Source organism: Lactuca saligna, chromosome 6 (assembly GCF_052625555.1).
Source record: "Lactuca saligna cultivar CGN05327 chromosome 6, ASM5262555v1, whole genome shotgun sequence".
In the NCBI taxonomy this organism is placed as follows: domain Eukaryota; kingdom Viridiplantae; phylum Streptophyta; class Magnoliopsida; order Asterales; family Asteraceae; genus Lactuca; species Lactuca saligna.
The window spans coordinates 182,565,388-182,581,663 of NC_136422.1; the positions used below are offsets into that span (position 1 = coordinate 182,565,388).

General features: G+C 33.5%; 1 protein-coding gene across 4 annotated transcripts; it reads right to left on the reverse strand.

The window, feature by feature from the left end:
* Positions 1-381: 381 nt before the first annotated feature.
* On the reverse strand, positions 382-4,786 carry LOC145001091 (membrane protein of ER body-like protein). 4 transcript variants are annotated; one of them, XM_078960421.1, is made up of 9 exons: positions 4,247-4,786; positions 2,841-3,428; positions 2,630-2,764; positions 2,258-2,488; positions 1,832-1,900; positions 1,463-1,720; positions 1,230-1,391; positions 1,074-1,135; positions 382-982 (listed from the first exon to the last, which is right to left on the reverse strand). In XM_078960421.1, exons 1-9 carry the CDS (start codon positions 4,542-4,544, stop codon positions 515-517), a joined length of 2,271 nt encoding a protein of 756 aa, XP_078816547.1. In that variant the 5' UTR covers positions 4,545-4,786; the 3' UTR covers positions 382-514. The 4 variants fall into 4 exon arrangements, with proteins under 4 accessions (XP_078816547.1, XP_078816546.1, XP_078816549.1 ...); XM_078960420.1 differs by having other exon boundaries at positions 1,832-1,954; XM_078960423.1 differs by lacking the exon at positions 4,247-4,786 and adding an exon at positions 4,043-4,108 and having other exon boundaries at positions 1,832-1,954.
* Between the last annotated feature and the right edge of the window lie 11,490 nt (positions 4,787-16,276).

Below are 16,276 nucleotides of genomic sequence, written 5' to 3' on the forward strand. Positions count from 1 at the left end.
CAAAACTGCAAAAGAACAAGGTATATCAACTATCAAGTAGTTGAAATTCAAAATTTTATGGTATAATAATAGGTTACCTCTACTTCAATGTAAACCTGAGTTAAACTTATTAGTTAAGACATAAATGGTAACATGAAGGCCATGTTTGACAACACCTTTTTTTTAGAGCTTTTAAGAAAACCTGAAATTAAAGAAAAAAAATTTTCTTTTGTTTGAGAATACCATCCTTAAAACTGTTTATTTTCACATAAAGTTCCTAATCAAAAAGTTACTTTAAAGAAAAAGCACCTATTATAACAAAATTATTAGGTAGCATATTTTTTTTATTTAGATGTGTCATTTTATGAGTTTATTACTTTTAAAAACTTACACACATTTAAATGATGTGCAATGCAAAACCTCAAACCTCAGGCACAAAATAGAGAGCAACAAAATTCACCTAGTTCCAAGCTATAACTCAAAGTCAAAACTAGAAAATCATAAAAATCCCTCCCACTCCCTTCCAGAATATTGACTAATACGTTGCAAGTAGGGTCGGGTCTGCACCCGCTCCATGAAAAGGAAAACTCGGGTTCAAAACTGGACCCGAAGCCGGTGGGAATAAACCGATCGTATCCAACAACTCCATAATCAACCCACCAAACAAATAAGAAACACCCGACACCGCAAACCCAAACGCCATGTAGTAGGAAATAGTCTTGATATAAGACCTGTTGAGGCTCTGCACATACGCTTTTCCGGCCGCCAGTATCATGATGCACACAATCGAAGCGGCAGCCACCGTCAGAAGCTTGAAATCTTTGTCGTTGCTCTCACGGAATGAGAACCCGTATACAACCGGTGGAAGGAACCCAAATACAAGGTACGATAACAGAGAAACCAACACGTGAAGCGGGAAATCCACTCTTCGCCCCAAAAGTTGCTGGTATCGATCCTCTTCTGAAGGAGAAGATCCTCTGCCTTCGTTTTTCAGGTCCCAAAGCTGTAATTGTAATTGTAATTTGTAAATTAACAAACAGCATCACAGCAAAATAACACACACACTAATATGCGAGCAACTTATTATTACTTACATCATGACTAATCACCAGCAATCCGCCAAATATGTTGGCCAATCCCAATGCCAACACATTCACTGCATTGCAAGCAACAATAAACAATATATAAAGTAATTGATAATTCCAAACAGGAAACAGGAAATGCATTGCTTGCTTTTTCGCTTTGCTTACATGTGGAAGCATCAGCACCAACTGCAGAAGCCACAACACTTAGACTTGCGATTACTTCTAAAAGCCCACCGTAGACAATGCTTTTAACAATGTCCAAACTCCGACCACTTGTTGCCGCCGTTTCACCACCTTGCTCCACAGCACGACTCCCGATTTCAAGATCTAAAACAATGACAATTTTACATCGATTTGAGACAAAAAATCATCATATGATTGATTTGGTTAATAATTACCTGGACTGTTGTTTTGAATGGTGACATCAAGCACTTGGTTCATTTGTGAATTGTCGATGATTAAAGATCCGATGTTTGGAGGAACATGAAGCGTTAATCCATCAGGATGATGTGAAAAAACAAAATCTTGTTCAGGTTCCGCATGATTGAGTGGTGGCTTCACTACAAACATTCCAGGGTAATCACTTTGGCTGTTGAACTCTGTATGGTAAGATGTAACTAGCTGATCGCCATCTGTGTTGTCTGCTAATTGGGAATCTGTTGTAGGGAAAAAATTGCAGGGAAACAAAAATAATTCTAATCAATTTGAAAAGTTTAATTTCCTCTTTTTTGTAAATTTTCTATATATATATGAACAAATTTGCTTACCGTTGCTCTCTATAACATTATTATCTGATTCATCAGCAATTGGTTGTTTAAATGTATTAGATCCTTGTGCTGAAGATGCATTGTAATCTCTATTAACACTTGGAGTAGCTGAGTTGATTTGATCTTTTTCCATATCCATGTTACCATTGGTGGTATGTGATCTTACAAAATTCATGTTTAGGCATTTTTTGGTAGGAAACAAATTGCAGTTCTTGTTCCATTAGCATCAATCGTCAAAAGTCTAAACACAACACAGTAGTACAACTACTTGTCATGTCAGTGTAATTGTTCCACCTTAAATGTGGAGTCTTTGATTTTCTCTCATAAAAAACCCTTATGATGGAGAAAGGGTAGACTCCAACAGATATAGAGGTGGATGGGATGTGGGACTTTACAAAAATCAAATGAATGAACAAATTTGCTTACCGTTGCTCTCTTTTACATTATTATCTGATTCATCAGCAGTCGGTTGTTTAATAGTATCGAATCCTTGTGGTGAAGGAAGTGCATTCTCATCTCCATTAACAACACTACTTGGAGTAGGAATGTCTGAATCTATGGGATTCGAGTATTGTTGTTGCTGATTAACAGTAACAGTAGCTGATTGAACTTGACCATTTTCCATATCCATTTTAACAATTGTGGTAGTTGATGAACCTACAATAGTGAGAGCTCACTCAAGGTTAGAAGATGGAACAGAGACAGAGACCACACCTTTTTGAGATTAACATTAATCAAAATCCATCTTTTTTTTTTGGGTAGAACAAAAAATTTGCATATCATTTGAGTGTAATTTACCTTGGTTGTTTAATTGCTCCACCTTCTTTGATGCAAAAATTCTAGAAAACCAGCTTTCCTTCACAGCCACTTCCTTATGAGAAGTTTGATTGTTTTCTCGGTTGCTTTTATTACCAAACAACTTAAATCCATTCCCTACAACATCAAACAAGCATTATGAAATCATGAAAATAAACTCCAATTTTAACGATAATTTCTTCAACATTCAAACCTGTAGGCATAAAAATGCTGAAACACGACAAACATCTGAATACATCTGGATCCCTCTCATGATCATCTTCATTAGATATCAGGGGTTGAATATCATCAGAAACAAGATTCACTTCTGAAGGATTTGAAGTTTCGGGCTTGTTACGCTTTGCAATATCACCAGGAACCGGGATTCTCCGTTTCCTTTTACGAAGAATAACTCTTTTTGTGATACAAGAATTGCAATTTGGACAGAATAAATCATGTGTTTCTTGCTTCTTTATCACTGTCTCCACATCAAATTCATCCTCAACATCTTTGATCACTTCAATTTCGCTGCTTTCTGTTTTGTCAACTTCTTCAAATGATATTTCTGATGGATGAAGGCTGTTATCCGATAAGTTATTTTGCTTTTCATGTTCACCAATTTGGTTGTTGATAACAAAGTCCAGGCCATTCCCGTTTTCTTGATTGTGTATTCTTATATTGAAGTCGTTTTCTTGATTATGTATTGTTATATTGATGTTGTCTTTCATGGGGATTTTCCCATGAAAAGTTGAATCAACACCATTTGCTTCCCCTTTTGATGATTGAAGACGCAACCCAGCATCTGAAAATATACAACAAATTAGACTTATTTTTAATTTACTATCTTATTCTAAAATCTTTATATACGTCCATTAACACAACAACTATGCTAAATTGCTAACGAATCTTCCCAATTTACTATGGAAACTTTTGTTTGTAAAGATGGCAACTTTCAGACCTTTGTCGTGAATTGAGGGGTGTATACCTTTGGTTTCATGAAACAAACAGATTCTCTGATTATGATTGGTGACACAAGTGTTACCCTCATAATCCCAGGAGCAGATTCGACATTTCCATATTCCTTCAGTCAAAGAAAAAGGAAAAAAAGAAAAGATGCAATTTCTTAATTATCTAAAAGAAGAATCTCCATTAAACATGTGGGTTACCTTTTGCTTTTAGCGAATTGAAAGCTAGATAGGTGAGAGGCTGGATGGAATGCCTAATCTTTACAACATCAATTCCACTTACAGAGTTATAAATAACATTAAAGTTGTATAATTATATTACTTAATCCGGTCACTACTAAATAGGATATAGAAAAAGATGTTCAGACTATAATCCAATACCCAGAAATCAATTAAACTTATCAAGGAATGAAGAGAGATGAATTTCAGAGAAAAGAAACCCTAGAATCACCTTAACACTGAAGAACCCGAATATGAAGAAAGAGAAAGGTAGGGTCTTGTTATAAAGAAAAAAACATGGGAGACAAAAAGGTGGGTCTTCAAGGGTATATAAGATTACAGTCAAAAGTGAATTTGTTATAGTCCATTTTCTGCATCTTGAATTAAAAAAACAACTTCAAATATCTACTGTGCTACCAGATCTTCACATTTTTACCTTTATCTGCGTCATAATAAACAAGATATTCCGAGGTCTGTAGTTTCTCTTTCTCTATATCATCTTCATCAACCTTTATGCCATTTTGTTGACTTAAATCTTTGACTTCTTCTTCTTCTTTTTCTTGATCTTCACCATTCGAGAAACCAACTGAAGCACCATTGTTGCTGCTGAAATCATCATTGATGGTCGTGAAAATTGGCGTCTGTTTCAGATTCTTTCTTCTATCAATCAAACTCTCCTCCAATTCGTCATATTCTTGGTCCTCCCATCGATGTTCTACCTGAGTAGTTTCCATAATCGTTCGGTAGGGTGATGGAAAGAGGTAGGTAGATATGATGGGAATGGGAATTTCTAAAATAGGCAACTGTGGTCTGTGGAGACGACGGGGATGAACTAAATTGACTGTTGAGCATTTATTGAAGATTTATGGCAGAGAAAAAAAGAAGCTTATCCTGCAGCAACCTCGTGAATTGTCAACTACCATGCCCTGCTCATTCTAGCTCTCTTGATCCCCTATTAAAATTTTTAAAAACTAGAATATTCATTTCTGCCATTGTGTTCATACTTTGTTGGTATTTAATTTATTAGAAAAATAAAATATTTTATAGGTTAAATTATTCACAGTTAATTTTGTTCGTTTCCCTTAGCGCACACTTGTTGCCCAATAGACCATTCGCCCATAAGACCCATTCGCAGTGTCAACTAAAATGTTTGGTTGGTTTTCATATTTAAATTAAAAAAATAAAAATTCCTTTAAAATCCACTACTTGGTTGCTCCACCAAACTTCACTAACCATTTTCATTTTCATTTTCTTTTTTATTTATTTGTTACAGCTCTTTTGCATTTTCAAAATTACTTTGTAATTTATTTTATTTTATTTTTATTAAAAAAAATAAATAAAACACACTAAAATACGTAAAATAATTTTGTCTACAAATAAAGATATATATATATATATATATATATATATATATATATATATATATATATATATGGAAATGAAAAATATATATATAAAAGACCTAACGCCTAGCAAGTAACTAGACGAGGGCAAAAAGGAATCAACAAAGAATTACAAATAAGAAAATGGAGAAATACCCTAATCAACCCAATAACATCTCCTCAAGTTACCTCTGCATTTCAACCAAAGATAAACCGTAGAAATAACAATATCTGCATTTTTTTGAAAGAGAGATTGTCCTTTTATTAAATATTATGTCGTTCCTAGTTTTCCAAATGCTCCAAAAAAATACCATACCAAACAATAGTAAGTACCAAACGCTTTTTAGGACATCAACACCAACTCACAACATACTAAAGGATGTCACAAATGTTAAACGAAGGAGCATGAGTGACTCCGCACCATTTCCAATCCAGTCCCAAACCATACACACATAGGAACAATTAACCAAAATATGATCTGCGCATTGCACATTCCACAAGGTGACCACAGGACCTACATCCTGTAGAATGAACAGGAATGACATAATGAGAGAGGGCCACGATGAACGAAATTTGACCCTTAGCTGCACGCCAAACGAAACATATCACTTTTTATTGGGGGCTTCCTTGCACCAGACTACAAGAGAATTATAAGTAATTGAGGAATTTTGGTCAATTTTCTTCCTGAGGGTTTCGACAATGTAGGAGCCATCAGATGCTTAGGCACAGAAACTTGTCAGATGCGCCTGAGATTGTGGTACCACCAATGATGTTGCATAAAGCATTAACGTCATAAATCAGGCGAGCAACAACATGGGAATAAGTCCCATAAAGGGTTGGATGAGTTGATTATGTCAACAACCATGAACAATTTCTTTCTTTCGAAAGAGTAAAGGGACGGAAATCTAAGTTTTAGAGCTTCATCACCAAACCAAACATCCTGCCAAAATAAAGTTTAGTTCCCAAAATTGACGTTAATTTTGAAAATGTCATGAAAACCAAGATTAAATTTACCAACATCCATTATCATACAAGCAATGTTGTTCCACACCCTCGATATAGATTTCTTAGAGATATAATGGAACGATTTACCGTGAAGTTTGTGAATGCTAGAAATAACATTGCTCGAAAAGGATGAGTTACTAGTTTTAAGCCTCCACCACTATTTGACAATTAAGCCAATATTAAGAGCCTGAATTGACCCAACCCTTTTTATTTGGAAGCAACGACCTTAACCCATGAAACCAAAAGTATTTTTTTTTCACATCCGATACACCCCACAGGAACCTTCTACGCATGTCCAAGATGATAGCGACAATCCTTTGTTTTAGAGCATGTCTAAGATGATAAGGGCAATCCTTTGTTTAAAAACACTCTAAATGGGAAGTGTTAAACTAGTTGTGTCCTAGTGGTAAAGCAAAAGAGGATGTGGATGAATGTGAATGTGGTAGTGAACATGATATTGGAAAACCAAAGTATCCTACCTATGATACTACACAACATAGTTGAAAGTCATGTCTACAAAATTATGCAAAATTTAGGAATACATTTTGAATTTCCAAAATAGTTTAAGAGATGTCTACAAAGTTTTGCAAACTTTTGTGGAAAAATAATGAACATGCTCGATTGTTGATCAAATGTGATAATTGAAGATAAAGTTCACTATCCATTTAGGCTTTGAGCTTCTTGGACTAAGGAGAATGAAGAGACATTTTCAATAAAATCTATTAACTTGAACCATTATTATTCTAGAACCTTCAACTCTAGTACCTTTATCACATATTAACAATTTGGTATACATTTTGAAAAGGGGCTTATATCTGACCATCCCATGTCACTAAGGGAATTATAAACTATTGTCACCAATAAGTTCAACATATATGTTTATATATCTTAAAGATTCGTAAGGCAAAGAAACATGCATTGACTGAGTTATAATGGTATTTAAAAGAGCAATATGCCATATTGTGGAGTTACGAGGAAAAAATAAGGAGGTTAAATTCTAGTTCTATAGGAAAAATAGATGTTGACATAATAACGAATAAACGACCTTGTTTTACTAAGTTGTATGTTCGTTTTAAGGGGGTTAAAGATAAATGTATATATGGATATAAGATAGTTATTAGTCTATATGTTTTCTTTTTAAAAGGTGTGTGTATGTAACATCCAAAAAACCACGATAAAATTTTCATTTTTAATTAAAATGAAATCATTGTTTTCAATCAACCCAAATCATAAAAACCCAAGATCAAATACAAATGTTCCAAAATCAATATATCATAATATCTCCAAAACATATCACCAAAGGATGTGTACGATCACACCTTTGCTTTACCCCGATCATCTGAAGTACCTGAAACAATAAATTTAAACTGTAAGACAAATCTTAGTGAGTTTCCCAAAAGTACCATACACAATAAAACATATACAATAATTACATTTTTGTGTAGGCCTTTTATGCGTTGATGCACGAGACAAGACGGAGATTAGCGCCAGGTTTATCACCGTAGATTATTAGGGTTTCGTGGTTGGGGAGGTGAAGGTGAATGACCTTCTCGTGGCACATAATGTCATCATGGTGGGGGCTTAAACAATCCATGCCGAATATCACATCAAAGGTCCTAATATTAATCGACATCAAATCTATTTGAAATGAGTTGTTGTTTAATGTTAATGTGCACCCTACATAAATGTCTTTGGTTGTTTCGGTTCTCTTATTAGCCATCTCCACCGTGAAGGCTTAGCTTAGCTTATGGGGTTGTTGGTTTAGTAAGTGTTTGAATTTATTACTCACACAATGTGACATCCCCAATTTCACAGCCAGAAAAGACCGATTTGTTTATGCTTTGTTTTTAAAATTAGAGTAATCTTTTTAAAGAAAATGCTTGCGGAATTTGTTCCCAAAACAAGATATAATAATAACTTATCAAAACATTTCTCAAAGAGAATGCATTTTCATTTAATAATAAAACCTCGGGATGTCATGTTCCGATACAGACATATAAGCATAAACAGAACTTACATTCAATTACACTAATGATTTATATCTCCTTTAAATCTCTCTGTGAAATATGTCTTCGTATCGATGCATGTGATACAAAGAAAACTGAGTGGCTTAGGCTTGGGAGCCTGGTGAGCATATAGGGTTTTCATCCCACAATGTTATATCATATATTTATAATTATAGAACATTCAAACTTGTACAATTTCACCATATAAAGGCAACTCTTATCCCACCCATCGATCCTCACAACGACACGATCTAAACTCTCGTATCTAAAGGTTTCCTCTTTACCTGATCCCTACTCACAGATCTAAAACTATCCTCTTCACCCGATCCATACTCACGGATCTAAAACTAACCTTTTCATTTGATCTGATCCATACCCCCAGATCAATAATTGTACCCAATCCATACTCTCCGAATAGGGACAATTAACTATACCTTAATCCTGATCTGATCCATACTCTCGGATCAATAACTGTGCCCAATCCATACTCCCGGACTAGGGGCAATTAACTTAGTCTTAATCCATACTCCCAAACTAATAACAAGTTTTATCTCTTTACCTGATCCATACTCCCGGATCTAAAACTAACCTCTTGGTCTAATCCATACTCACGAATCTAAAACTAACCTCTTGATCTGATCCATACTCACGGATCTCATCTACCCATGTCTTATCCAACATATTTGTAGATATAAAATACATATATAGTTTAACTCATTTAAAAACTATATAAAACATCCATTCCACACTCATCTCAAATAAACAACAATATATAAACACATAGCACATATCTAATAACAAATAATTCATATTTATGTGTTAGAAGAAAGTAACCATACACTCACCCAAACATATACTTAATACATTCAAACAATACTTGTATTATACTCGTGTTTATGAAAGAGACTATACACCTACACATATAAACAACTTTATATTATATACATAGCACGTATTTCATAGCAAATACTTAATATTTATGTGTTAGAAGAAAGTAACTATACACTCACTTGATTAGACGATGCTTGGACAACACTACGGCTTGTAAAAGTAGTATTCTACGGTAGATCTAGAAGATCTTTACAAAAACCGAGCTTCTCGCGGGTAGAGCTTCGGCTTGGGAATTTCACTTCTCGGGATCTTCGGGGCTTCGGGACTTGCTTCAGGTCTCGGGAATGATACCGGGGCTTCGGGGTGTTTCTTGCACGCAAAACGAGGTAAAAACGTGAGAGAAAGGGAAGAATGGAGCACCAAGACTCGGCTGCACTCGACATCTATTTATAGGGGCTGAACCACCGAATTACGCTGGGCATAATTAAGGTTACGCTGGGCGTAACCTGGATAAGCTCGCTGACTCCCCCCCATTCGGATAATATCGAAATTTATAATTAAATTTAATATTTTAATTATTTAATAAACTTCAAAAATTCATATCTTCCTCATACGAACTCCTTTTTCGACGTTCTTTATATCCACGCGTAGGTGAGACTACGCTCTACAACTTTCGTTTAGACTCCGTCGGCTAATTTTGAATTATTTTTATTATTTATTTTTAGTAGACCGGGACAAGAAAACTCCGTTATAAATTCATAACTTCTTCATCCGACGTCCATTTTCGTCTGTCTTTTTACCGTTGCACTACTATCAACAAGATCTTTGATTCTCGTTTAGATTGTTTCGACTAAAGACCGCTCGATCTCAAATCGAATATTCGGGCTGCATACCGCTAAGTCGAAACTTAGAAAAATCATAACTTCTTCATACGAAGTCATATTTGGACGTTCTTTTTATGCACGCTCACGATTTAATGAACTCTATGACTTTTGTTTAGATCGCTAAGGCTAAATATCGCTCTAAGGTAAATTCACTTTTTACGTCATTTAGCGTCGTGCTGGTTCCATCGCGAAACTTCGACGTGTCATAACTTCTTCGTTATAACTCGGATTTCAACGTTCTTTATATGTACGTAATCCTTGTAACATATACTACAACTTAGTTAAGATTATTCCTTCAAAATAATCTTCCATCAAAAACTCATTTTTTGACACTTATTGTCCTTAAATTGACTAGTCCTAATCTACGGGTGTTACACACAACTCCGATCAGCTCCATTGTCAAATAGAATGCATGCGTAAGTGTTGTTGAGGAGGAACGTACCAATGAAAACCATTAGGTCTTGAACTACCTCTCCTTGTCCCAAGGTCAGGACCCTGCCCGATCCTCCTGCTCCTTGGTTGTTGGCTTTGGGGTAATTGCGCCTAAAATGGCCAGTTCCTCCACATCCATAACAAGTATGGTTGGCCCCGACGTTGTTGTTGTTTGGCTGTTGGTTTGGTTAGGGTTGAGATCTGCAGTACCGTATGGTGTGCCCCTTGCGGTTATAGTTGGTACATTGTATTTCTCTGCACTCGCCGTGGCGGTGGTAGCTGCATTTGTTACATTTTGGTAAAGTTCCTGAGTATTGTCTGGTAGTGGTTTGCGTAGTTAAGGCTGGAGTAGTTGGTACTGGCGCAACTTGAGCAACAACAGCGTGAACTGCTACGTTTTGTTGCTTTTTGGAGGATCCCTGGTTCTGTCGTCCCTTTTGTTTGTTGTCCTTATTTTTCTTGTTATTCTTTCCTTCTTGGTCTCTGTATCAGCAGTTTTGGCTCCTTTCTTGTTGCCATGGCCGTAAAGCTTATGAGTTAGCCTTTTTGCACTGTCAAAAGTTTCTGGATTTGCCGCAATCACGTTTCCTTGGATTGGAGTAGTTAATCCCCAAATGAACCGCTCAATCTTCTTCCCTTCTGATGTGATCATGCCCGGGCACAGAAGGGCTAGTTCACTAAACCTTGAGATGTAAGCCTCGATGTCTGAGTTTTGTACGGTGAGGTTCCATAACTCCTGCTCCAATTTCTGTATCTCCCCACGGGGACAGTACTCTGCCATCAACATTTCCTTGAGCTTCTCCCATGGCATGACATTTGCCACTGCGAGTGTCTTAGCCTGCACATGACCGTTCCACGACGAAAGCGCTTGGTCGACAAACGTGTAAACTGTGAATTTCACCTTGCATTCTTCAGGGCATCCACAGATCTCAAAGACCGACTCAATCTTTTCCATCTATCTCTTTAAAGTTATCACGCCTCCTGTTCCATTGAACGTTCGTGGTTTGGCATTCAAAAAGTCTTTGTAGGTGCAGACTTTTGTAGGAACTTGGTTCATTCCTTGGCTCGAGCTTCCAGTTCCTTGACCATTACCGCCACCTTTGTTTCCGTTATGAATATGTGTCAATGCTGCGGTGACTGCAACCGATACTCCTGCCTGGAATATCATAAGAAATGACAAAAATAGGACACCAATGTTTGTCTGTCAATGTTAGAAAATTTGAAAACTTAAAATGGACCAAAGGTATGGTGAGAATTTTAGTTATCATGTTTCATCGTGCCATTTAATAGCTTTGATTTTTCTAAACTTGCATTTTGTAGTTGTTGCAAGTGGAAGGTAAGGAATGGAGTTTTGTCTTATGAAGTTCACATTAAAGAAAATATATGCTCCTAAAGAATATGTAAATTAGGTGGTGTAAGATGTATACATTTGTTGGCGATTTTGTCATATATAAACAAGGACACAACATGCAACATTAGTTTCCAGTAAAAAAAAAAAAAAAAAAGTAAATGCACCTAAAGTCCTACGATTATAACATCATAACAACAAATGGCCGTGATATGTGGTCAAATACTCAATATCTCATCCAATCTCCACCGAAAAACAGGAGGATACATGAAAGCCCAACAATTAAGAGAATGTTTTCTAACAAATGATCTATATCATTGTTCTTCTTCATACTTTTGTTCCTAGATTAATTTTTATTTACATATTCTACATTTTTTAATTTCCCAACTTAGTTTATTGTTCGAGCTAAAAGATTCTTACTCAATATATAGACCGAGGCGATATAGGCTTTATGATAATATTATTACGTGCTTGTAAATTTGAGTTGTGCACAGAAAACAAAACGTTCGTATCGGATGGCCATTTTGGATTCAAAATTTGATTCCAGACATACCTATGTAATTTTTTGATTCGTTAGGTTCTTGTTAGTGTTATTTTATATATAATATTCAACATTTGAAAAAAGGCAGAAAATTCACATGTGTGTTTCGACCATATGGATGAGTCAGTGATGGACAAACCTCTCATCTTTACCTATCAAGGTTTGTCGGATTAGAAGCTAGAATGGGACGTGGATGGGATGAAAACAAAATCCACATGTGTTTTTGACCATATAGATCGAATTGAAGGGAACCGAAGGGATGAGCAATTTTTAACAAACATTCATTATTAAACCTTCACCAACAAACCTACACTGTCGATTAAATCTACAAATGTTGAGTGGAGACCTTTGAGTGGAGACCAAAAGGATGAGGCTTGCTGGAGACACAAAGAGTGAGGTGAGGGGATGCTTGCTAGAGACTTACATGGTAAGGTGAGATTAGAAGTGAGATGATGTTCGTAGTGGAAATATATCAAAGAGGAAACCTAGGGGTTTATTTTTTCTTTTCTTTTTTTACCTTTTTATTCTTTTTTATTAAAAACTTAAAAGAAGAAAATAAGAAAACAAAAACAAAACAATAGTAAATCGGCCATTTAATATTTTAATACTTATTGTTATCCATGTTTAGTTAAACGGGACCAACTTTATAATTATTTAAAACCATAAAAAAACAGCCTATCAATTTTTTATACTAATTTGTTATTTTATCATAGTTTAATCAATCAAAATTTCTATTTAATAATCACTTTTTCTAACTAACAAATAAATTGTTTTCTGAATATTTGTTAAGTACATAATATATTTCAAGCAGTTGGATTAATGCTACATCCATTTTTTTATCAACTTATTTTTTTAAGTCATTAAAATTTTAAAAATAATGTTATCGATTCTAAAAAACAAATTTAAATTTATTTTATCACTAGGTGTAAGATCCATGTATTACATGGGTTAATTAAAAAAATTAAATATAAATATCTAAATATTTATGAACTTTAGATTTATAAGGAAATAAAAAAATTAATAAATTATTAAAATTGATTTTTTATCTTTTAAATTTAAATAAATAAACAAAATAAACTAATGAGCTTTAATTTTGAATTTTTAAAGATAAATCAATTACTATATTTATTGTAATTCTTATATTAAAGTACCATGTGAAATTTATTAAAATGGAAAAACCTATAAAATGATATGTGGAAAAAAAAATTAATTCAAAATAAATACAAAATGACATTTGACAAATTGGATTAGAATGTAACATTTGACAAAAAACCTTTTATTTATTATAGTAGAAGATTCCGACCAAATAAAGTCTACCTTAGGTGTTGTTTTTTTTTTCCTGAGGCAAAATGTTTGCAATTTGCGGATCACATCTGTAGACCTCTGCAGTAGAAGAGGTGAACCAAACGTCTGCAGTCTGAAAAAAAGAAGACTGTTTGTTTTTTCATCCGCGGACTACTAAAATTAACTGAAATCTAAATAAACTGATTTTTTTTAACTTCAAAATGATTTTTTAATATTTTTTATGATTTTCTTATAAATAATTAAAGAATCTATATCAACTTTTATGTATTGTTGTATAAAAAATAAAAATAAAAATGATACTAAATTAACGTATATATTTGATAAAAACCAACAACTTTGGTTGCAAAGTTATAACTAAACATTACAATTAGTGATCAAAAAATTTGATACATAAATGAATGAAAATAAAATTTGATTTTTTTCAATTAAATTCATTAAAAACGTACCATAAATATTTTCTCGAGAAATTGATGATATTGTATTAAATAATGTTTTACAAAATTTGTCAAAAAAATATTAGAATATATTATGATTTTTTTTAATATTTATATAAACAACTTCAACGACTGTTATTGTAATAAATTTATATTTATAAATTTGTCAAAATATCATGTTTGTATCGTCGAACGTTTTTTTCTTAAGTTTTGTATTTTTTTTTTCAAATTGTTTATCATTAATAAAGTTGAAAAAAATATAAATTTAAAAAAACTTGAAAAAAATAAAGATATATATGTTTTTTTAGGCTAGAAGATGTCTGAAGATGTTAGAAGAGTCTGGTCCACATCTGCGCCAAAAAGAGGGCGCGCATACATTTTTAGGTCTGCAGTCTTAAAAAAAAACAAACAGTCTGCGAAGGCTAATGTCTGCGTGTGGTCTGCGCGGTGCAGACATAAGAGGTTACGAAGATCTGCAGACTAAAAACAAACACTAACAAACCTTATCATCACATTCCTTGGTCGTTGCTCCTTCTTTCTTTATCAAATGTTAATCGTCACGAATTGACCTGTTGTGATCCAAACGTTTTCACAAATTCACCTTTCAAAATGAAGTTGTGTGCTACGTCTTTTTGTGAGGATATAAAACTTGGATAAATACAATATTATGAACTATTAATATATTTCCATTACATATCCAAATATTATTTCTTATTCATATATTTTACAACATGTTTTTTAAACGCTAAATCATGCATTTATTATCCTACTCATAAACTTATAAATTTCTTTTCAAACAGGGCTGCTAAGTCATGCATTTACTATCCTACTCATAAACTTATAATTTTCTTTTCAAACAGGGCTGAACCTCAATCTTTGACTGCAGTGCATATTTTCGTCAACTCATATACCACTAAACCACATACCCTTTGATTTGAAACATGTGATTTTTTTTTCTTTTGAAACAACAAATCCAAGTACTCTAAACTACTCATAATTCAAGAAAAGAGTGCAACAAAGTCTTTGTTGTAATATTAGGTAAAGTCATCTTGAAAAATAAATCTCATTAAACATACATACCGCAATAAATTGAAATTTAATATAGTCATTTACTTGTATATATCAGAATATGATCGAGACTTGTTCAATTCATACGTAATGACTAAAAAAAGTATTCAACCGTGACGATCTGTTAATCTTATCGCTTATCGTTGTTCTTGTTTTAATTCGGAATTAGAAAAAAAACGTTCTTTCCTTTTTTTAGATTTATACAATCAAATCATTTTCAGTCGGCCATCAAACCTTGTCAAGTCCTGGAGCTTTGAATTAATTCCCGTCGAGGCACATGCAAATTGCAATTACATGAATGGACACATTGTGGTGATGTGGTCCCATTCTTAATTTGGAACTGGAAGTACATTTATATGTCATGTATATTTTTTTCATCGAAACATCAATTAGACAAATCAAACATGTTGTGTCATATCCTGTTCAAAATTTTAAATACAAATAATTTGTGAGATGCAAGGATGAGACCAAACACCAACAGCAAATACATTTTTTTTTTGTCACGTGTTCTTTTGAAAATTTTAAAATTTTGTTACCACGATATATATTGAAGTTGCTTTGACTAAGGCCTTTGATTAAAAAAATATTAAAATAACAAGGATGCCATTTTTTTTTTTTGTAAAAGATCCACGTCTCAGGCAAACTAAAATAATATGAGAGTATCATTTTTATGATTACTTAAGTTGGTGTTTGGTCGAAATATATAACTAATATAGTATAAGATAGTACATCTGTATTGTTATTTATTTTATTTAAAGAAAAAAATTGCTCTTAGGTTAGCAAAGAATACATGTACGAATGAAATGTGAGAAATGGTTTTTATGGGAATATCCGTATTTCATTATGAGAATTTTTATGAGATTGTTTGGTTTTTATTTTCCCAACAGTTCATTTATTCCGATGATTGAAGTTGCATTGTTTTATTTTTTATAAATAAAACGATACTAATCATTTCAATAATTTTTGTTATGTAAATTGATTTTAAATATAATAGACCGGTAGGTCTAGCATGCAAATCTTTTCTGCATGAAACTTGATTTTTAAGTTGAAAATTAAACTTCTAACTGATTTTATAGAATTCGCATAAATAGGCTTCATATTTGTATAATTATTCATTTAACAATGTTCTAATATGAAATTAAATTGAGATATTTTAAATAGAATTCACACATATATGAAAGATTTTCATTGTTGCGTACCACGTTTGAAAAATCTTAAATACTTATGACG